This window comes from Hyla sarda, chromosome 1 (assembly GCF_029499605.1).
Source record: "Hyla sarda isolate aHylSar1 chromosome 1, aHylSar1.hap1, whole genome shotgun sequence".
NCBI lineage: Eukaryota > Metazoa > Chordata > Amphibia > Anura > Hylidae > Hyla > Hyla sarda.
Genome location: NC_079189.1, coordinates 516,920,745 through 516,944,638, shown reverse-complemented (window position 1 = coordinate 516,944,638; position 23,894 = coordinate 516,920,745). Strand labels below are relative to the sequence as shown.

Genomic DNA, 23,894 nt, shown 5'->3' with positions numbered 1-23,894 from the left:
GATTTGTAAATTACTTCCGTTAAAAAATCTTAATCCGTCCAGTACTTATCAGCTGCTATTATGATCCACAGGAAGTTCTTTTCTTTCCAGAGTTGGAGCAAATCCCCATAGAAAATCCATTCTGCTCTGAGCAGTTCCTAAAATGGACAGAGGTGTGAGCAGAGAGCATTGTAGTCAGACAGAAAGGAAATTCAAAAAGAAAAGAACTTCCTGTGGATCATAACAGCATCTGATAAGTACTGGAAGGATTAAGATTTTTTAATAGAAGTAATTTACAAATTTGTTTAACTTTCTGGCACCAGTTGATTAAATAACAAATGTTTTCCATTGGAGTACCCCTTTATGGTTAAAATATTTTTGGAAATGCTTTAAAAAAAAAAAAAAAAGCTTGTCACAAAATATGAAAATGTAAATAATAACTTGTTATATTTCCCACTGTTGACCAGCAGAGGGAGCTAACATGAGTAATCTGGGGAAGGCAAGCAACCTGTGAATAGACTGCTGCAAACCTGGTCTTGCTTTTTTATTTACCTCTTTTATCTGTGTGCATAAGAAGGGGGTTTTGTAGTTTTTGAGTTTCACTGTGTGCACAATTTTGTTGGTGTCTATAGAACAGCAGAATAGTGAGTACATCTGTGGAGGTGACTGGAGGATAAGACGTGATGTAACATTAGCATACGGACTGCAGGTTTGGAAATGACTGTGGGATAAGATGTTATAGAACAGATCATGTGCCATTCAGAAGCCTGGGAAAGCTGTGTGTGACAGTCAGACCCTGTAATCATTACAGGGCAATGATTGGATATGATCTGAATGTCATACACAGCTTTTCCAAGCTTCTGAATAGCACATGATTGGAATAGCACTGACACATACCTTGCCATTCAGAAGCCATTGGACATTTGTGTCTGACAGTCTGGGACCGTCATGGCTCTGTAATGATTGCAGGGTTTTACTGTCACACCCAGCTTTTCCTGGCACCTAAATGGCTAGAAATGTGTCTGTGCTAAGCAGATCATGTGCCATTCAGAAGCCTGGGAATGCTGTGTGTGACAGTCAGACCCTGTAATCATTACAGGGCCATAAGTCCTTAAATTGAGTCTAAATGTCAAACACAGCTTTCCCAAGCTGGGAAAGCCTGGGAAAAGCTACGTGTGACACAACTCCCCCCCTAGATATGTCTGAAAAAAAATTGTAGAGCTTCTCATGGAACAGTATATCAATATAGCGGCCTCTCTAGCCTCGAAACGCATCTGTTTTACTGGCTAAATGAATAAATGGAACAAGTGTTTTAACATACTGCCATATTCAAACTTTCTTCCACGGATTGCACCGAACAACCCCGGTCTTTTTTCCTATTGGAACTCTCCCTGTGACAACTCCCCCCGTGTGATTCACTTCTCCACCCCAGCAGGACCACATAAACACTGCACCGACCTCCCTGCTGTCGGCTCACCCCCTATCACCAGACTATAGGCAGCCCTTACCACCAAGGAGGATCCTTAACCTACAAGAGCTGGATATGTACAACCTACCTAAGAAAAAGAGGGAAAAAGATAATGCATCACCCCTCTAGGTGAGCCTGATAGTGATGCCCTTGGAGAGGAATTTGTATATATATACCAGAAGAAACTCAACCAATCAGGCGTCGGTATTATACATTTATAATATAGAATATAACTTTTCCTAGATGCTTATTAAAATCCTATACAAAGATAGTGATGTGTACAAAGTAAGTACCAATTTTGTACAAAATAAGCAATCATACAAAAAGCAGATCTGTGCTTAGTTAAAAACACCAAATAATGTCAGCAAGCAAGCTGACTGGGAGGGACTAAGGATACAGGTGAGTAGCCTGATCATAAGATTTCCCTACCTATTCTTGACCCTTGCCCTCACTATCATAAGTGAGGATAGGGAAAAAGGTATAAAGTAACCACTAAATTAGAATGCAGTTAATAAGCGGTATTATTCTGTACATATTTCTCATGCTCCATAATCTTACGCATTTCTCCCATATGTTTGAGATGGGTTCATCAGGGGTGGAGGAGAAATAGGAAACATATTGTAGACAATATATTGTAAAATGATGAACTATGCTTGAGATAGGTAAACAACTTATAAGAACAGAGAGTAATTGGTCACTGTTGGTCACAGTCAGAGGCAGTCAAGAACAGTCATATAAGGATGTTTATGTAGATGGGGGGGGGGGGAGGTCATAACACAGGTGTAAATTGGTCTGTCTCACAAGAATGTTTACTTCATGATAGTAATAGCCAGTAACAGTAGCAGCCTCAGATAGCATATAAATTATGCGCTAAGAGCAAAGATGGGCCAAAAAAGTTGATAGCCGGTAACACTAGCAGCCTCAAATAGTCTATTACTGGCCAGAATATATGTTATGTGATTAAAACAATATCTATATTGCACTAAACTATTTAGAGTGGAGTGAATGGCAATTTTTCTCCTAATTTCTTTACAGGATATCTATGTGCATGAGTCATTGACACATTTGCATCCCAGTTTCATCCACTCTATGCTATCTATGCTCTATCCAGTAAGCAAGCTTATCATTCCTCAAGTTGTGATTGCTGGGAATCTAGCTATAAATTCTTATGGTTTGATTTTCTATCTATATATGCATCCACTATTACTTTCTTGTGAGACAGACCAATTTACACCTGTGTTATGACCTACCCCCCTATCTACATAAACATCCTTATATGACTGTTCTTAACTGCCTCTGACTGTGACCAACATTGACCAATTACTCTTTGTTCTTATAAGTTGTTTACCTATCTCAAGCATAATTCATCATTTTACACTATATTGTCTACAATGTGTTTTCAATTTCTCCTCCACCCCTTATGAATCCATTTCAAACATATGGGAGAAATGCGTTGAATTATGGAGCATGAGAAATATGTACATAATAACACCGCTTATTAAGTGCATTGTAATTTAGTGGTTACTTTATACCCTTTTCCTTAGCCACACTTATGATAGTGAGGGCAAGGGTCAAGAATCGGTAGGGAAATCTTATGATCAGGCTACTCACCTGTATCCTTAGTCCCTCCCAGTCAGCTTGCTTGCTGACATTATTTGGTGTTTTTAACTAAGCACGGATCTGCTTTCTGTATAATTTCTGAGGTTTTTTGTATGTAAAAAAATTGTTACTTACTTTGTACACATCACTATCTTTGCATATGATTTTAATAAGCATCTAGTAAAAGTTTTATTTTATAATATAATACCGATGCCTGATTGGTTGAGTTTCTTCTGGTATATATGTACAACCTAAACACAGCAGAGCTGAGTATATATGCTGGTACAGATTCTTCCATCACTGTCAGAAAACACCTAGTCCAACTCTGCTTCTCCTCCAGTCTCCCATCATTCTTGGTCATTCCTGTTTTACAGCCGGCATCTGTTTCAAGTCCCCCCACTCTCTTGATCCTATAAGGTATGTTCACACTGAGGAATCGGAGAAGAGCTTACTCACGTAATTCCGCTCACTTATTCCTCTCCAATTCAGTCAGCAGTAAACAACCCAATAGAGTTTTCTGTATTTCCACTCCTCAGTTTACACTGAGGAATTTCCGCAACGGATTTCCGACGCTGAATTCCGTTCCGCATGAAGATTGGACATGTTCTTTCTTCATGCGGAATCCGTCTCTTTGTCCCATAGAAAACATTGAAATATTTTTTTTCAGCCTGATGCTGTTCCGTGTGTAATTTGCTTGGAATTCGAGCGGAAATTCTGCACAAAAGAAAAGGGAAATTCTAATTGGTGGTTGTCGTCCAGCAAAAATAAACAAAAAACTGTTTACTCCTATATTCAACGCAGAATAATCCATGTGGAATTCTGCGTCAATCCGTACAAATTCTGTGCGAATAAAGCAGAACTTCCGGGGCGGAATTTTTAAGCGAGAATTCCTTGACAATTCCTCAGTGTGAACATACTCTAACACTTCCTGGGGCTGTTTCGAGTCTCCCCACCCTGCTGCTCCCGGCCTCTCTCACACAGGTCCCATCGGTAGCAGCAGTCAGTGAGGTGAGTCCTGAGCCTTCCTCCGCTGCTCAGTGTCTGGAAGTCTCGCTCTGATCACAGTGGGGGCTTCTGGACCTCAGTAAAATGGCCACCAGTTCCCCCTAGTTTTTCTTTCCCCTGTACTCTGCAAATCCTTCATACAGAGCCTGCAGGGGACTAAAGGAAAGATACCAGATGCTCTCCTGTGCACATGAGCAATCACATGTGCTGGAATGACATAATGTAAGTAAACTGGACGCTTTGCGTCTGAACTTCTTATGTACTTGCATTACCGTAAAGCAAGTGTGCTGGTGTGGTAAAGTGACATTAGCACACTTGCTCCCCCATAATACACCTTTCTTTCTAAATATTAATTAAACCTAAATACAAAAAAAAAATATATATATATATATATATATATATATATATATATATACACCGCAGAGAATGACCCAAGATCTATGGTTGAGGTTATTCAATAGGTTTGTCTGAATATAGAAATTGTCTATAGGGACAGAGAGCGCTATACTAGGAGGAATCAGATATCTCAGTAATAAACAGGTCACTAGTATACAGCTGGGTTTTTAATCTATTTTTGGAAAGTTTAAAGATTAATAAACAGTTGCACTTAGAGGGATCTTGAGTTAGTGGCGGTCTTCAGCCCCTTGGGTGTATACCCCTCATGGGTTTATGGTAACTTCAACACCATTCAGGGCATGGACCAGCACTGACTCCTCATCGATTTATATGTTATTTAAAATATCAATATTTTGCTTTGTGCACTTATTAGGAGATATTAATATCACTTACACTACATTTGGGACACATCCCCTGAATGGTACCAGTATGAGCCCAGCAGAACCAGGCCTTGACTACATTGGGACATCTGGATCTCTTATGATTCTTGATGGGAGAACAACTGCTGCCATTAATGTGACTATTTTAGAGGTACAGTACAAGAAAACTGTCTATCATAAGTGACATCTTTCTCAGTCTTTCAGTGATTCCAGTCTCAGTTTTTGAATCTAGCCACAGATGACACGATCCATTGCAGCCAAATTGTTTTATTTTTTTCCCATCAGGATGATATACCAGAACTGCAAGAATACATCTTAGTTACTCTAGTGTCTGTGGAATTGACTGTGAAGTTTGTGACATCCTCTCCTCCACGACTAGGTATCATTACAAATTTTATTGTTTAATCCTATAACATTGCTTGTACACAATAATACGGAATCCTAAATGCACATGGTATTATAGTATTTCCAGAATACATAACAATTTTTCATTTTTGATTAAAAACTGCTAAAAAATTAAGTTAGTTCAATAGATATGCAAATAGTATTCCGGCAGCACGGAATTTTTCTTATTGATTTATGCATTTTATATTACATTCTTTTACTCCATCCTCGTCTTGAAGACCCATACAGGGCTCAACTTTAATAAGGTCTTCTGGGTTTCCATCATGGGGTAGCATGTTGGGCTATTTTTCCAGCATTTTTGATAGAAGCTGTAAACAAGGCTCAAACTGTACTTAAAGGAATATTCTGGTTTCGGCAAATAAATGCTATTATTTGTATAATTAATTTATACAAACATACGACTAAGAGCGCACCTGCACTTGAAACGCGTCATTGTCTACCTGTCCATGTCTACTGGCCTGAAATAAAGTCATGATTTGAAGCATCCTTGAGCTGGATTTCTCCTTTTTCTGCAAACATTAAATGTTACATATATTATGTATGAACTCCTTACAGCTTCGAGTAACTTAAAAGTGTTTTCCCACCAATCAAAATTTTAGTTGCCCAATAATCTCCAGCCTGTTTGCAGCAATGGAAGCTTGTGGGCTTACTCCTTTTTAACAGCTCCTATTGATGTTAAAGGGCTCCTATTGATCCAAAGGATAAGGGATAAGATGTCAGATTGCTGGGGTCCCGCTGCTGGGGACCCCCGGGATCTCGGCTGCTGCACCCACCTGTACGGCTTCCACCTCACAACAGCAACGCTGGAGGCTTCGGATCCCGACCACAATGGTGGACGAGCGTGACGTCACGACTCCGCCCCATGTGACATCACGCCCTGATGACGTTATGCTTGTCCACCATTGTGGTCGGGATGCGAAGCCTCCAGCGTTGCCAGTGTGAGAGGTGGAAGCCGTACAGGTGGGTGCAGCAGCTGAGATCCCGGGGGTCACCAGCAGCAGGTCCCCGGAGATCTGACATCTTATCCCCTATCCTTTAGATAGAGGATAAGATGTCTAGGGGTGCAGAGTACCCCTTTAATAGAAGAAATGCAAATTGTGTAACACAGCTGGATGTTTTCATTTCCCAACCGTCTCTTTAAGCCTCAACCAGGCTGGACAAGGCCAGATATCCATATTTTTGATTTGTGGGAAACCCCTTTAAGAATTGTTTTATACAAATTTTTCTAAAGTACACATGATATTTAAAGAGGAACTCCAGTGGGGGGGATGCCAAAAAGTTCCTGATACAGACAGAGGTGTCAGCAGAGAGCACTGTGCCCAGACTGGAAAGAACTTCACAATTTTCTCTGTAGTATACAGCAACTGATAAGTACTTGAAGGCTTCAGATTTTTTAATAGAAGTAATTTACAAATCTGTTTAACTTTCTGGCACCAGTTGATTTAAAAAGATACTTGTTGGTTACCATGCAATATTCCCGAACTCTCCTATTAATGAGAGCTGGATAACGATAAGGCTCTCAGCCTTATATGGTTGTTATGACCCTCCTGAAAGCATACAGTACTTACAATGTGCATTACAAGGATAATACATGAAAAAGTTCAAACCGTTAAACCTATTTCATGCTGACATTTAATATTCTAGAATGTACTTCCTTGTCCCTCCTGATATTTTATTGCTGAAAGGTTTTTGTTATAGCATTGCGAAAATAGGGAAATAGGTGAAACAATTACCTTCTTTTAATATATAACACTTTAGGTTGAAAGGGAGCTACTAACACTTTATTCTATTTCTCGTAACCTGCAATTGACATTACATATTATTTTTAAAAATCTTTAACAGTTCATTTTTTTCCATTTTTTCTGTGCATGCTCATAGAATTTCTGTCTTACAGGATGAAAGGTAATAACAAGCCATTTCATGGCCTTTTCTTCTCCCACAAATATCACCAGTCAAAACCTATTTTTTTATGCCTCACGCCGAATTCTTGATTTTTCCTGGGTCTTAATAACACAGTTGATAAATCCTGGCTTAGTCAGTAGTGCAATAAAACAATATAGATATAAAATGTAGCTCCAATATTTGTATGTGTCTCCAGTGATGCCAATATCCCATATCCCTATAACATATACAGTAAGGGCTGTTCACAGTACAGAATTTTCGCACAAACTTTACGTAAGGAAATTCTGTGCAAATTCCATTGGTCTCAATAGGATTCTGCTGCAACGTTCACACTATGGAAGTTCTATTGCAAAACTTTCAATGCGCGGAGAAGTCCTGGCACAGGGAATGGGCCGCAGATTCTGGAGGAGGCTGCAGTAAGCGAAATCTGCCCAGACTTTCCTCATGGGAATTCTGGGCAGAAATTTTTATAGTGTGAACGGACCCTAAAAGTCCGATTTATACAGGGTGTTTGGCTGCTTTAGCTGTCCCTATACCCACCAGTGACATGGAGGTAACATTGTGATTATCACTGATTTTCTCTTTCCCTTTTAAAAAGATGACAGTCTGCAGGGTTAACATTTTTTTTTCACGATGCTCATCATGGGAACAATGTCACTGGTGATTATGATCTTTCTCCCATAGAATAGATAAAGCTAAAACATTAATGTGATATAATTACACAAGAGAATATATGAATACAGACAAACACTATGGAAGGAGTTTATTAAGACTGGCATTTTATATGCCAATCTGGTTTGAGTGGCATTGGGGCCGCTCTGCCAGTGGGTCGTTCTCCCCCGTGGGCACTGGTGTCGCAGGTGTGGTGGTCACCGCCCAGTGCTACACCATTTTATGCTAGGGACGTTAGGGACCCACTCTGGATAGGTGGCCTTGACGTGGCGAGTGGACTTGTACTTTTTGATCAAAAATGTATACTAACAACCTGTTAGTTTTTGATATTATGCTGAGAAGCAATCAGATCATTATACAAAATTGCAGATGTGCACCATGTCTGTTTTCTACCCGAATTCACAGAAAATAAAATTACATCTGCAACCAGATAGTGGGAGGCCACATACCTCTACTAACCCCCAGCCACTTTCATGACAGTGGTGTGAGTGGTACAGAATGGGATTTAGTTACCTAGAATTTGATCTAATCCTGTAATAAATTGCCTCCTATGTCTCCATCACGAATATAGAGCAAAACCTAGAGAATAATAGAACAAAGCTTAAAAATGAAGCCACATACTATTGTGACATTATTGATTTCCAATATAAAATAGTAATGAAGACGAAGGCTATTGTGATTTCACAACCATACAACATAATAGAAAATCTGCATTGTAATGAACACATTAGAAACCATAAATGAAGACGCAGACTATTGTGACAACAGGATTAAAGACCAATACTATTGTGACATCATTGGGATATAACACAAGCTATTAATGAGGAGAACATGCAGGACAATATCAAAAATTGTTACATTATCACAATAGAACATAGTTAAGAAATAATTAGAAATAATTAAAGCCAACTAACCAACTATTGTGTCATCACATTAAATTAAATAACACATTAATATAAAAGGGGTATTGCAACCAAAATTAACTTATTTCCTATTCACAGGATAGGGGATAAGTAGCTAATTGCATGGGTCCGACTGCTGGGATCTCCTGTGTCCTCTGGAACGGGACCCCGTCTCGCTCAGTGAGGAGCTTGACGGCATGTGCTCCAGTAATTTCTATGGGAGCGCCAATGATGCCCGAGTGCTGGAATCAGGTCTCTACAAAGTTCCTATAGAAATCAATGAAGCGCGTGCCATCTGCTGCATGTGCTCCTCACTCAGAGCTGGGTCCCATTACGGAGATTGCGGGGGGGGGGGGGGGGCTATAGGGTCCCAGCAGTCACAATAGCCTGTGCCTTCCTCTATTAAAAGCTGTTTTCTATTATGATGTTACAGCACTGTATGTCTCATTTATTATGTCATTTAAAGGGGTACTGCAGCCAAAAATTAACTTATCCCCACAGGATAGGGGATAAGTAGCTAATTGTAGGGGGGACTGCTTAAATGCTTTCAAAAAACACATTTATTGTACAATAAAAGTTGTATTGTTTTTTACATAGATTTATTTTACAATGTGTCAATATTTTTATTTACTAACATGTAGATGCTGAAGGTTTGTCAGCCCAGATTATTATTGATGCAAATGATGGTGTCCAGGGAGTTATCGAATGGCAGAGGACAAGGTGTGTTCAAACTAAGTGTCATTCTTTTTTTTTTACTTGTTAAAATGTATGTAAATGTTGCATGCAAATTTTCCTGTCATATCGATGAGTAAAACTGTCCACATGTGAGAGAGTTAATCCCAGTCTCCCCATATACATGCCCAGCTTGGTAAAGTGTACATGTTTTCTTCAATGGGAAGAAAAGAACAAGTGGCTACTAGTCAATTCGGACTTATCTTCTACAGTGTCCAATCCCTTCCATAAGTCATAAGACAGTTCAGAAGCCCCCATATACAGGGTGGGCCATTTATATGGATACACATTAATAAAATGGGAATGGTTGGTGATATTAACTTCCTGTTTGTGGCACATTAGTATATGTGAGGGGGTAACTTTTCAAGATGGGTAGTGACCATGGCGGCCATTTTGAAGTCGGTCATTTTGAATCCAACTTTAGTTTTTTTCAAAAGGAAGAGGGTCATGTGACACATCAAACTTATTGGGAATTTCACAAGAAAAACAATGATGTTCTTGGTTTTAAAGTAACTTTATTCTTTCATGAGTTATTTACAAGTTTCTGACCACTTATAAAATGTGTTCAATGTGCTGCCCATTGTGTTGGATTGTCAATGCAACCCTCTTCTCCCACTCTTCACACACTGATAGCAACACCGCAGGAGAAATGCTAGCACAGGCTTCCAGTATCCGTAGTTTCAGGTGCTGCACATCTCGTATCTTCACAGCATAGACAATTGCCTTCAGATGACCCCAAAGATAAAAGTCTAAGGGGGTCAGATCGGGAGACTTGGGGGCCATTCAACTGGCCCACGACGACCAATCCACTTTCCAGGAAACTGTTCATCTAGGAATGCTCAGACCTGGCACGTTCCCTGAGTTTTTCCAGCAAGATGGTGCACCACCACATTATGGGTGTCAGGCCCAAAAAGTTTGATGTTTCACATGACCCTCTTCCTATTGAAAAAACAAAAGTTGGATTCAAAATGGCCGACTTGTTTAATGAACAACGGGCTAGCAAAAAAAAAAAATAGGATGGTGGGAGCTACCCTTTAAATATAGTACATTGACCATGAGTCATTGGTTACACCTTGTTTCCTTCTAGTCTAGTTATCAGTCTAGCCTAAGTAACAAATATTGATCATTTTATTAAATAAACGATACAGATATTATTTTTTTTCATAACTAATTTAGCCATTTACTATGAATTTGGATTTTGGATTTATAAATAACTAAATATTGACTTCTAATTTACTTGCTGAATGTTTAAAACAGTTGTCTAATTACATTTTATTATTAAACCTAATGTGCCCAGACTGCATAATAATATTTAAAAAAAATTGTACTCAACTTCCTCCCTCCCTCCCTCCCTTGTAGCCTAAGGTATAGGCGCCCTGTCTCAGTTGCTGCAGGACTTAATTGAGCTGAAGACACCATGTTATATTGCTGCTCAGCCAATCACTGGCCACATGGTTTTCTTACGGTGATTGTCTGAGCAACCATGTGATGTGGTGTCTGGAGTTCTTTAACGCCGATACCAGAGAGAGGAAGGTAGGTAAGTTAGTAGAATGTTTTTTTGTTTTATTATGCAGGCTGGGTGTGTAGGTTAAATTAAATGTTTCACTGGACAACCCCTTTAAAACAATTAATTGTAGAAAAGATGTTGGTAATACCAAATTCTATACAGGAAATGCACTACTTATACTAGTTCACTAGTAGATCCATGTTATAAACTTTAGGAAATAGTGAATTACATTAAAGGTGTACTCCACTGGAAAACATTTTTTTAATTAACTGATGCCAGTTAAACAGATTTGTAAATGACTATTTACAAATCTTAACCCTTCCAGTACTTATGAGCTGCTTTATACAACAAAGGAAGTTCTTTTCTTATTTCAACTTCCTTTCTGTCTGACCACAAATGCTCTCTGCTGACACCTCTGTCCATGTCAGGAACTGTCCAGAGCAGGATAGGTTTGCTATAGGCATTTACTCCTACTCTGAACAGTTCCTGACATGGACAGAGGCGTCAGCAGAGAACACTTGTGGTCAATAAGAAAGGAAATCCAAAAAGAAAAGAACACCCTCTGTAGTATACAGCAGCTGATAAGTACTGGAAGGGTAAAGATTTTTAAATATAAGTCTTTTACAGATCTGTTTAACTTCTGGCACCAGTTGATATTTTTTTTCCCAGTGGAGTACCCCTTTAAGACTGATAGCCTGTAGGGTACTGTATGATCCCACTAGCTGCAACCAGAGTTCAATACAATGGATATTTTGTGGAAGGCTGAGACTGTTAGATGAAGTCCTGTCATACAGCTCAATCATACCACAGATTTCTTGGCTCTTGACAGCTCCAGCTATTTCTTAACATATCCATCAATGAGTATATCCATCCATGAGTAATCATTCATAATGTGGCTTATCCAACCACTCATTTTGGTTACTTTTAAAAAATCCTAAACATTTACTGTCGACAATATTTTATTTTTTGTCTTTCAGCTTTGAAGTCAATGAAACCCAGGGCATATTAACCCTTGTAGCTTATCGTAACAAAGGAACCTTTGGAAATGTGTCATTGTTTTTCTATGCACAGAATATAGGGGCGCAGCTAGGAATGGATTATAATGTCACCTCAATGGTAGGATATTGCTGTCCTATTGCTTCCTCAATTCATTGCATCCTAATCCTAAATTCACACATTGTAAAATGAAAACAAAAATATATATTTCTATATAATACTGTGTTATGTTAAAGTCTATGAAATAGCATCCATCAGTGCACACATCTTTTCAAAAATCAGCACTGATTCCAATTTAAAACAACCAAACAAAAAAAAAAAAATGCGTGCACTGCCAGGCGCTTTTTCGTAGACTTTTTTTTTAAAATTAGATTAGATTTTTAAAAATGTCAGTTTTTTATACCTATTTTATTGCAATGTTTTTCTTTTCATTTTACAATGTGTGAACTTAGCATCAACATACCGTTAACGCTGTTTTCGCACTGCTGGGGGTCGGCCATGCCCCTTGTGACATCACGGCCATGCCTCCTCAAAGCAAGTCTAAGGGAGAGGGCGTGATGGGTCTGTCACGCCCCCTCCCATGAACTTGCATTGAGGGGGCATGGCCGGGATGTCATGAGGGGCGTGGCTGACCCCCACAGAGTATAAACAGCGTTCAGAACATTTACTTCCAAACGCTGGCCAGTGGAGTACCCCTTTAACTGAAGTTTTGAAATTCCTATTTTTTACTATTTATTTCAATGTAAAAATTTTGGGCAGTTATCCTGCAAACATATGGAATAGGAATGAATTTGGTATTATGTGTAAAGACAGATTTTAAGTAAAGTAAACAAAACTTTTTTTTTTAGATTTTAACATTTGCCGATGGTGAAAAATATAAATTTATTGATGTAATTATCAATGATGATGATATCCCAGAAGGAGATGAAAAATTCCAACTGATACTTGCAAATCCTTCCCATGGACTGGAGCTGGGCCAGAATACAACAGGTGATACAATTAAATACATACAGTAATGTTTCATGTTCTGTTCATGTATATTAATGCATATGTATTATAACCTTAGAGCTTGTATTTCTTCTATGACAGCTACAGTCACAATCCTTGCCAATGATGATGGTTATGGAGTTATATCTTTTAACAACACTGAGCACTTCTTCCTGAGGGAGCCAACAGCACTGTACTTGACAGAGAGTGTTGCGCTGCTCTGTATTATCAGGGAGCCTCCACAAGGAATATTTGGGACTGTGACCATTCAGTATTTTATCACTGGCGAGAATGGATCGGATGCTTCTGGGGACTTGACTCCAGTAGAAGGCTACGTCATACTAGAAGAAGGAGTGAGGTTCAAGGTAATTTAAAGCCAAGCCTAGACTTGTAGGCAAACTCATGTGCTGTTTGGCTGCTGCATTCCAGCTAAATAGTGCCCCAACAGTCCATGTGTGTTCCCCCTTATATCAGTTGTGTAAAAAGGAATTGTCCAGGATTAGAAAAATAACTATTTTTTTTCTAGCAGTGGCACCACTCTGGTCCATGGGCTATGTCTGGTATTGCAGTTCATTTCTTTTCAGTAACGTGGGGCTCAGCTCAATGCCAGATACAGCCCATGAACTAGATTGGGATTGTTACTGGGGGAAAAAATATATATATGACCCCTTAAAGTGTACATGTCATTTGCAAATCTTTTCATCTAATGTAGAAAATAACATTTGATGTATATTTGTAATATACATTGATTAAAAAATGTGTATAATTTTGTACCTGCTGCTATTGCCTGTTTGTCTCTGTGAAGAGATAAAATACAGGAAGTATAGGGAGGACAAACAGGACTCTGTGCACTAAGGACAAGCAGGGCTCTGTACACTAAGGACAAGCAGGGCTCTGTACACTAAGGACAAGCAGGGCTACGTACACTGAGAACAAGCAGGGCTCTGTACACTGAGAACAAGCAGGGATCTGTGCAGTGAGGACAAATAGGGCTCTGTACACTGAGGACAAGCAGGGCTATGTACACTGAGGACAAGCAGGGCTCTGTACACTGAGGACAAATAGGGCTCTGTACACTGAGGACAAATAGGGCTCTGTACACTGAGGACAAATAGGGCTCTGTACGCTGAGGATAAATAGGGCTCTGTACACTGAGAACAAGCAGGGCTCTGCACACTGAGGACAAGCAGGGCTCTGTACACTGAGGACAAGCAGGGCTCTGTACACTGAGGACAAATAGGGCTCTGTGCACTAAGGACAAGCAGGGCTCTGTATACTGAGGACAAGCAGGGCTCTGTACACCGAGGACAAGCAGGGCTCTGTACACTGAGGACAAGCAGGGCTCTGTGTACTAAGGACAAGCAGGGCTCTGTATACTGAGGACAAGCAGGTCTCTGTAAAAGCAGGGCTCTGTACACTGAGGACAAGCAGGGCTCTGTGAACCGAGGACAAGCAGGGCTCTGTACAGAGAGGAAAAGCAGGGCTCTGTGCACTGAGGACAAGCAGGGTTCTGTACACTGAGGACAAGCAGGGCTCTGTACACTGAGGCTCTCGATGCTCCCAGCTCAAACAGCAGGATGACTGACAAGCCAGGAGCCTGCACAGAGCCCTGCTTGTCCTGCCCTCACTGTGTGTCTCTGCACAGAGACACACAGACAATAGCTGCAGAGACAGCATTTTTTTACCCAAAAATATACACATTTTTTTTTAACCACTGTATTTTACCAATATACATATGATGGTATTATCAACATTATATACATTTTTGCAAACAGGTACACTTTAAAGGGGCACTCTGGTGGAATTTTTTTTAAATCAACTGATGCCAAAAAGTTAAACAGATTTGTAATTTACTTCTATTTAAAAATCTTTTTACTTATCTTAGTACTTATCAGCTGCTGTATACTACTGAGGAAGTTGTATAGTTATTTTCTGTCTGACCACAGTTGTGACACCTCTCTCCATGTCAGGAACTGTACAGAGTAGGAATAAATCCCCATAGCAAACCTATCCTGCTCTGGTCAGTTCCTGACAAGGACAGAGGTGTCAGCAGAGAGCACTGTGGTCAGACAGAGTAGAACTATACAACTTCCTCTGCAGCATACAGTACTGGAAGGATTAAGTTTTTTATATAAAAGTAATTTACAAATCTGTTTTAAAGCTTACCTGTCATAGTGCAAAAAAAAATAGAAAAAGTGAAATGTTACTCAGGACCCAATCCTGATCATGTTCATATAATTTTTATGTGTCTCGGACCTATATATCCAGAGATATAAGCATTTATCTGCTGGTGAGTTACTTTTTCATTGTGCAGGCTGGAGGGGGCGTGTCAGTCTGTCTCCCTCACAGGAGCAAGCCTGGGCAGTCAGCCAATCAGTACTCTCTACTCTGGTTTTATGCTGTGTCATGTGTCAGAGGAAGATGCTTGGAGCTTGCCTGCAGTAATCAGAAGACATTATGGTGAACTCATAACAGGATAAAATGTATAAATATAAGAATAGATCTTTATAAAATTAGTGCAAGGATTTTTTATATAAAAGTACAGCATTTTTATGAATACATGTTCTATCTGTTTTATCTTCTCCTAGAGCTGGATGCTAATCAGCATAGCTGTCACTATGTGTGTCATTCATCTTTCACAGACTCCTGAATGTCTGATCAACTTCTTTGTCATTCAGGAGTCCGAGAAAGCTTTGACTATTTCAGCATGCTGGGAGTTGTAGTTTAGTAACAACTGAAGCTGCAGTGTTTGTAAATAACTGTGTTACAGCAGTGTTGCCTCCAGCTGTTGTAAATCTACAGCTCCCAGCATGTCTACACATTCTTTATCTGTAGTTTTGCATACACTCAATAGAAATCTCCTATACTGGATACAGGTATGCTTTGCGGCCGGTATCCAGTATGCTGTAAAACCTAGACTAGTCTGTCTGGCTAAAAGACAGGCGACCCCTAGTGGCGACTATTTTGAGCTTGAATTTCAGGTGAAAATGAAAAAAAAAATTTAACAGGTGTATATTGTGAAATGTCATATTATGAGTCCTGCAATATATGAAAAGTTAACAATGACAGTGCCTCTTTAACTTTCTAGTTGATTAGAAAAAAAATGTTTTCCACCGCAGTACCTCTTTAAAGGAAACCTGTCATCAGTTTTACCCTGCCCAAACCACTGGATGCATAAAACTGGCATTCAGCTCAATGCCATGACACTATGAATTATTCTGACATGCTCTGAATTTAATACGTTTCCAAATTCAATTGTAACTAGGGTACATAGTCATTGGGAGCGTGTTCTGGTGGCTGCTCTTCGGCCAAGCCAGAGTTACACGTCTCTCCCTATATGTGTGTAGGGAGAGATGTGTTGCTTAGTTGGTGGGAGGGGGGTTTGGGCTGGAGAACAGCCACTGAGATCAGCCCTCATGGCTTCTTTTTGGGTCCAGACCTGCATTTTGAAACTATGATTACTCAAAAACACCTACGTGTATCAGAATAATTTTATTTAATAGTATTTCAGCATCGTGCTGACTGCATCAGTTTTATGCTACCCACAGTTGGGACAGCATAAAACATATGTTACAAGTGTTTGAGAGCAATAAAAATATTTTATATCAATACTCATTTTTTGTTAAATTATCGTTATGTTAAAATATTAATATTGTGATTTGTTTGCACAGACCTTGGAAATTTCTGCAGTCCTGGATGAAGAACCAGAGATGGATGAACATTTTACTGTCACACTGTTTAATCCTACAGGGGGTGCTAGACTAGGCACTAAAATCCACACAGAGATAACTGTGCTTCAAAACCAAGCACCCCAAGGACTGTTTAGCATATTTCCCACAAATAACAGGTAATATACATATGTTTTACAGTTTGAAGTGACAGTATTCATAAAGTATAGGTAAACAGACAACACACCGGACGGAACTAAGACTTTAATCCTCAAGGCATAGCAGATCCATTTTTAGCATATTACTAAAGTTTATATAACATTCCATATGATCCTAACATTATTCATCCTACACCAGCTTTAATTGAATCCTTTCTGTCTGGAATATCTGCTCCAATCCTTTCACCAGAACAACTACAAAGCCTAGCGAGTGTAATTACAGAAGCAGAAGTAATACAAGCTATTAAAACTTTGAAAGTGGGAAGGCCCCCAGTCCGGATGGCTTTATTAATGATTTCTCCAAAACCCATACAGAGAATATTGCTTCCTGTCTTATCAAGCTAATTAGAGAGATCCAGGATACAGGGATATTGCCTGCAGTCATTATCACTATTCCCAAACCTGGGAAACCCACTACAAACCCAGTTAACTATAGGCCAATCTCTTTATTAAACAAAGAGGGAAATCAGGTATACAGAAGTTAGCTGATATTAGCAAACAAGGCACCTTGGCCCCATTCATTGATATAAGCTCTAATTTTAATATCTCAACCAAATTTTTTAAAAATATTTACAGGTAAGACATCTTTTGGCTTCCCATAAATGGTATAAGCCTGAAGATCATACCCCCCTATGAAGTATATTCTCAAAATAAGGAGCATTCTGAGAAAGGGATTTCTGGGGCATATGCTTATCTGAGATCCTATAAAAAAAAAAAGAACATATCCTTATCCGTTCCAGGTAATTTGGAAAAAGGACCTAGGATGTAGCTTTTCACGAGAAGAATGGAATTTTGTGTTTAGCTTACCATCTACAATTTTCGCTGCACTAATCATCTAGATATCTCTAGGAAATTACTGTGTAGATGGCATTGGGTCCCACTCCGGCTAAACCAAATTTCATCTGAAGCTTCAAAATATTGTTGGAGATTTAAACTAGAAGTGGGCTCCTTTTTCCACATTTGGTGGGAATGCCGAGATTATTGGTCAATCTATATTTTGGGGGCCAGAAGTGGCACTTTTATCTTAAAAAATGAATATTTTGCCTTTTTCGGAACTTACTATAATAACACATATTTATTTATTTGTGGCATTCACTCAAATAGCTAAAAGATAAGGAGTTTATGAAATGTATAATAGATATGGATGGTACGGCTGAGTAAATATAAATTAGTTATTCATATAAAATAATAAAAAATGCAACCCCTGCCAGCCCACTCTGCGATCCTCCTTATTTATCTGGTGGTGAGTGAGTGGTGCCCTGCACCAACCTCCTTTGTTATTATCCTATTATAGGAAAACCAATATAGGAGGACTATACCACCAAAATCTCCTAAATGGAACATTATTTATGGATATAAACCACTTTATCACCAATGACTATTCCTATTAACATATACTAAAGATAAAACTGCGGCTATACAGATATTTCTTTGCTATGATTGAGTTATCTAGTTGGTACAGTCTCTTGATTTTATGCACTTTGCACATTATTATTTTGCCAATTTTATTATTTTATACATTGTTATAACCACTTAATTGGACGCAATGACAGTGGGTTGATATTTTAGCATTTTATAAAAAAAAGAATTTATATTCACTCAGCCGTACCAGAAGGTCTGCACCCTCTCTATTCTATTTCTATATACTAAACACGTAAAGTATTGTGTTTTTTGCAGTCACCTCGGTAGTCTGTACTTTTTTACTTCTGTAGTGTGAGTCGCCTACCCCCCCCTTTTTTTGTAGCTAAAAGATAAGACAGATAAGACAGATAAGATTCCTACCATTTTTGAGCTGATAAATATCGTATATACGAATTATAAGATGGAGGGGTTTGTAGCTCAAAAGACATCATCTACCAAAATACACGCACAGAGGTGGAGACTATGGAAAGTATTTAGAAGTACTACTCATGGGAATTGATGTATTTTAAGTTACTTTCTTATCTTTCTTTCTTATTTTTCTGTTCTCCTGCAACTTTTTTTTTTTTTTTGTTTATGTGATAAAAGTAATACAAAGAATTATGACCACAAAACAGACAACACACCAACATTAACAGAAGTGTATGTTTTTGTTTCTCTCTTTCTGATTTGCACCCTGCCCTGGATGATAAGAACAAGTTCTGTAACAGTTGAGGAAAACAATGCAACCGTTTATCTAAAAGTGTCTCGCAGCAACGGCCTGAACATGTCTGTCAGTGTGGAATGGGAGACAGTATCTGGGAGCGCCTTTGGCATAAGTAAGACATATATCTTTTGTTTTACAATATACTCAATTCTGTGATATATCTAACACTACCAGCTCATACTAAAAGCCAATGCAAAAGTAATAATAATTATTCTTCAATCCAGTTTTCCTAAAAAGCAAATAACTCAATACTTCCAGTATTTCAGGAGATGTTTCAGATGTCACAGATACAACCATTTGAAAAGTTTTAAGACCCTTTCACGTTTTGTTATATTGCAGCCATGTTTTCACATTATTCTGCACTCAATACTAAATAATGAAAAATGAAGTTTTCAGACCCTTGACACTTAAAGGGGTACTCCAGTGCTAAGACATCTTATCCCCTATCCAAAGGATAGGGGATAAGATGCCTGATGGCAGGGCTCCCGCCGCTGGGGACTCTCGTGAGCTTCCACACCTCACCCCGTTAGAATCAGCCCCCGGAGCGTGCTCGCTCCAGATCTGATTACTAGCGATCACGAGGATGGAGCATAGTGACATTACGGCTCCGCCCCTGTGTGACGTCACGCTCCGCCCCCTCAATGCAAGCCTATGGAGGGGGCTTTCACAGGCTTGCATTGAGGGGAGGAGCGTAGCGTCACACGGGGGGCAGAGCCTTGATGTCACTATGCTCAGTCCCCGTGATCGCTAGTAATCAGACCACGCTCCGTGGGCTGATTCTAACGGGGTGCCGCGTGGAAGATCACGGGGGTCCCCAGCGGTCTCTATTCTAAGCATCATGTCTGTAGAAAACCAGGCATTACTCATCACTTACCCAATACTGTCCCTACTGGTGGTGGCAACATCATGCCGTGGGAGTGTATTTCAGTAACTGGGACAGGGTTAAAGGAAAGCTGAATGGACCGAAGTACAGATATATTCTTAATGAAATAATTTGATCCAGAGTGTTTAAGAACTCAGACTGGGCCAAAGGTTCAACTCCAACAAGACAATGACCACAGGCTAGACAACACAGAAGTGGCTTAGGGACAACTCTGTAAATGTCCTTGAGTGGCTTAGCCAGAGCTCTGACTTGACATCAGTCAAACATCTCTGAGAAACCTAAAAATTTCTTCTACCGACAGTCCTCATTAAACTTGAGAGAGCTTGAAGGGATTTGGAGAGAAGAATAGCAGAAACCCCCAAATCCATGTTAGTAAACTTTGTAACATCATACCCAAGAAGACTGGAGGCTGTAATTTCTGTCAAAAAGGTGCTTCAACATAAGTACTGAGTAAAGGGTCTGAATACTTATGTCAATTAAATATTTTCTTTTTTCTTTTCTTTTTCAATAAATTAGCAACACTTTGTAACATTCCCTTTTCCTTTTGTCATTATGGGGTATTGACTGAAGAAAAAGAGGGAAAACTTGATTTAAAAACAAAATGTGAAAAAACAGAAAGTGTGTTAAGACTTCCCAACTGCACTGTATATTGCACAAATGGGTTCTTCACATTAAAGGGGTTATCCACCATAAGGTGATTTTAGTACATACCTGGCAGGCAGTAATGGACATGCTTAGGAAGGATCTGCGCTTGTCTTGGGGCTAAATGGCTATGTTGTGAGATTACCATAACACTGTGGCTAGCTTTTTGTGAACTGGTATTTCCTGTTTGAATTTTCTTTTTTTTACAACAAATCCCTTAATTCCATTTTCCTCCCTCCCACACATCAGCCACCCCAACCATTGAAATATAAATGAGCTGCATTCATTCAAAAGACCTGTGGTTTTCAATCAGGGTGCCTACAGCTGTTGCATTAGTTGCAGCTTGATCTCTCTCCCACCAAGCGATCGCCCCACCCATTGAAGCAGACAGGCTCCTTGTCATCAGCTGACTAGTGAGTCAGGTCTCGTCCGCATGGCAACCTGGGAAAAAATCTGAGACAACAGTCATTTTATATGCTGTTAAAAAAATATTAGGGTAAAAATCACAGAAGAATTGTGAGAAAACCGTCACACACAGGTACAGACATTATATCTAATCTAGTTACATAACTAACAACAGAAACAATTCACTATATAAAACTGTCACTAATGCAAGTCATGTCAGTAATATGTTCTTTAACCCCTTCCCGCAGAATGGCATATATAAACGCCGGGTTGTGCAGTGCGTTCGCGCATCCCGGCGTTTATATATGCCATTCAGTTAACCCGGCGATGCGCAGCATCGCACGGGTTAACTGGCAGAAGTCCCGCTGTTTCCAGCAGGGGACAACTTCTGCTTCACCCCCAGGACCATCCATTGATGGTCCTGGTCAGCGATCACTGTGATTGGTCCCTGTGGACCAATCACAGTGATCTGGGGTGAAAGTTCAGATCCCCCGCACTGCCCGCCCCTGGAAGTCGGGCAGAACGGGGGACGATGGCTGCGGGGGCTTGCGGGGACCTGCGGCATAGGAGGGGAACATCAGGGGACCGGTGGACTTACCTGGCGGGACCGAGGAGCAGCGCGGGACCGGCCACGTGGAGGAGCAGCGACGGGACCGGCAGGTAAGTACATGGTCCTAAGAAGCAGGAGTGAAAATCTTCACTGCTGCTTCTAGGAGTCTGAAAACTACAACTCCCAGCATGCCTAGACAGCCTTTGGCTGTCTGGGCATGCTGGGAGTTGTAGTTTTGCAACATCTGGAGGGCCCCAGTTTGGAGACCATTGTATAATGGTCTCCAATCTGTGCTCTTCCAGCTGTTGCAAAACTACAACTCCCAGCATGCACTGACTGTCCAGGCATGCTGGGAGTTTTAGTTCAGCAACATCTGGCCCTTCAGATGTTGCTGAACTACAACTCCCAGCATGCCCTACAGCTGTTTGGGCATGCTGGGAAATGTAGTTTTGCAACAACTGGAGACACACTGGTTGGGAAACATTGTTTCTAACTCAGTGTTTCCTAACCTGTGTGCCTCCAGCTGTTGCAAAACTATAATTCCCAGCATGCACTAACAGACCATGCATGCTGGGAGTTGTGGTTTTGCAACAGCTGGTGCACCCCCCCCCCCCTGTGAATGTACCGGGTACATTCACATGGGCGAGGCTTTTACAGTGGGTTTCTCGCATCTTGAGATGCAGCAAATTTAGCGCTGGGAAACTCGCTGTAATCCCCCTGCCCATATGACTGTACCCTAAAAACACTACACTACACTATCACAAAATAAAATAAAAAGTTAAAAACACTACATATACACATACCCCTACACAGCCCCCCTCCCCCAATAAGAACGTCCGGTACGCCACTGTTTCCAAAGCAGAGCCTCCAGCTGTTGAAAAACAACAACTCCCAGTATTGCCGGACAGCCGTTGACTGTCCACGCATGCTGGGAGTTTTGCAACAGCTGGAGGCACCCTGTTTGGGAATCACTGGCGTAGAATACCCCTATGTCCACCCCTATGCAAATCCCTAATTTAGGCCTCAAATGCACATGGCGCTCTCACTTTGGAGCCCTGTCGTATTTCAAGGCAACGGTTTAGGGCGACATATGGGGTATCGCCGTACTCGGGAGAAATTACGTTATAAGGTTTGGGGGGCTTTTTCTTCTTTAACCCTTCATGAAAAGGAAATGTTGGGGTCTACACCAGAATGTTAGTGTAAAAAAATTAAAATTTTTACACTAACATGCTGATGTTGCCCTATACTTTACATTTTCACAAGAGGTAAAAGGGAAAAAAGCCCCCCAAAATTTGTAACGCAATTTCTCCCGACTACAGAGATACCCCATATGTGAGCGCAAAGTGCTCTGGGGGCGCACAACAAGGCCCAGAAGGGAGAGCGCACCATGTACATTTGAGGTGATTTGCACAGGGGTGGCTGATTGTTACAGCGGTTTTGACAAACGCAAAAAAAACAAAACCCCACATGTGACCCCATTTCGGAAACTACACGCCTCACAGAATGTAATGAGGGTTGCAGTGAGAATTTACCCCCGACAGGTGTCTGACGGATCTTTGGAACAGTGGTCCGTGAAAATGAAAACTTGTACAGCCCACTGTTCCAAAGATCTATCAGACACCAGTGGGGGGCAAATGCTCACTGTACCCCTTGTTACGTTCCTCAAGGGGTCTCGTTTCCAAAATGGTATGCCATGTGGTTTTTTTTTGCTGTTCTGGCACCAGAGGGGCTTCCTAAATGCGATATGCCCCCCGAGCAAAATTTGCTCTCAAAAAGCCAAATATGACTCCTTCTCTTCTGAGCATTGTAGTTCGCCCATAGTGCACTTCAGGTCAACTTATGGGGTACCTCCATACTCAGAAGAGAAGGGGTTACAAATATTGGGGGGTATTTCCTGCTATTAACCCTTGCAAAAATGTGAAATTTGGGGGGAAACACACATTTTAGTGGACATTTTTATTTTTTTTTTTACATATGCAAAAGTCGTGAAACACCTGTGGGGTAATAAGGCTCACTTTATTCCTTATTACATTCCTCAAGGGGTCTAGTTTCCAAAACGGTATGCCATGTGGTTATTTTTGCTGTTCTGGCACCATAGGGGCTTCCTAAATGAGACATGCCCCCCGAGCAAAATTTGCTCTCAAAAAGCCAAATATGACTCCTTCTCTTCTGAGCATTGTAGTTCGCCCATAGTGCACTTCAGGTTAACTTATGGGGTACCTCCATACTCAGAAGAGAAGGGGTTACAAATATTGGGGGGTATTTCCTGCTATTAACCCTTGGAAAAATGTGAAATTTGGGGGGAAACACACATTTTAGTGAAAAAAAATAATATTTTTTTACATATGCAAAAGTCGTGAAACACCTGTGGGGTATTAAGGCTCACTTTATTCCTTGTTATGTTCCTCAAGGGGTCTAGTTTCCAAAATGGTATGCCATGTGAGGGTTTTTTGCTGTTCTGGCACCATAGGGG

At 40.4% G+C, this 23,894-nt stretch overlaps 1 protein-coding gene across 3 annotated transcripts in view; it reads left to right on the top strand.

Annotated features, from left to right (window-relative positions):
* The window catches only part of ADGRV1 (adhesion G protein-coupled receptor V1), a 588,171-nt gene that overhangs the window by 197,222 nt on the left and 367,055 nt on the right, over positions 1-23,894 (top strand). For all 3 annotated transcript variants that reach the window (XM_056538342.1, XM_056538334.1, XM_056538351.1), the window contains 8 exons: positions 4,821-4,978; positions 5,113-5,206; positions 9,350-9,428; positions 11,925-12,063; positions 12,792-12,933; positions 13,033-13,295; positions 16,602-16,777; positions 18,929-19,053. In XM_056538342.1, the coding sequence (XP_056394317.1) occupies positions 4,821-4,978; positions 5,113-5,206; positions 9,350-9,428; positions 11,925-12,063; positions 12,792-12,933; positions 13,033-13,295; positions 16,602-16,777; positions 18,929-19,053 (1,176 nt within the window). The remainder of the gene's footprint in view (positions 1-4,820; positions 4,979-5,112; positions 5,207-9,349; positions 9,429-11,924; positions 12,064-12,791; positions 12,934-13,032; positions 13,296-16,601; positions 16,778-18,928; positions 19,054-23,894) is intronic.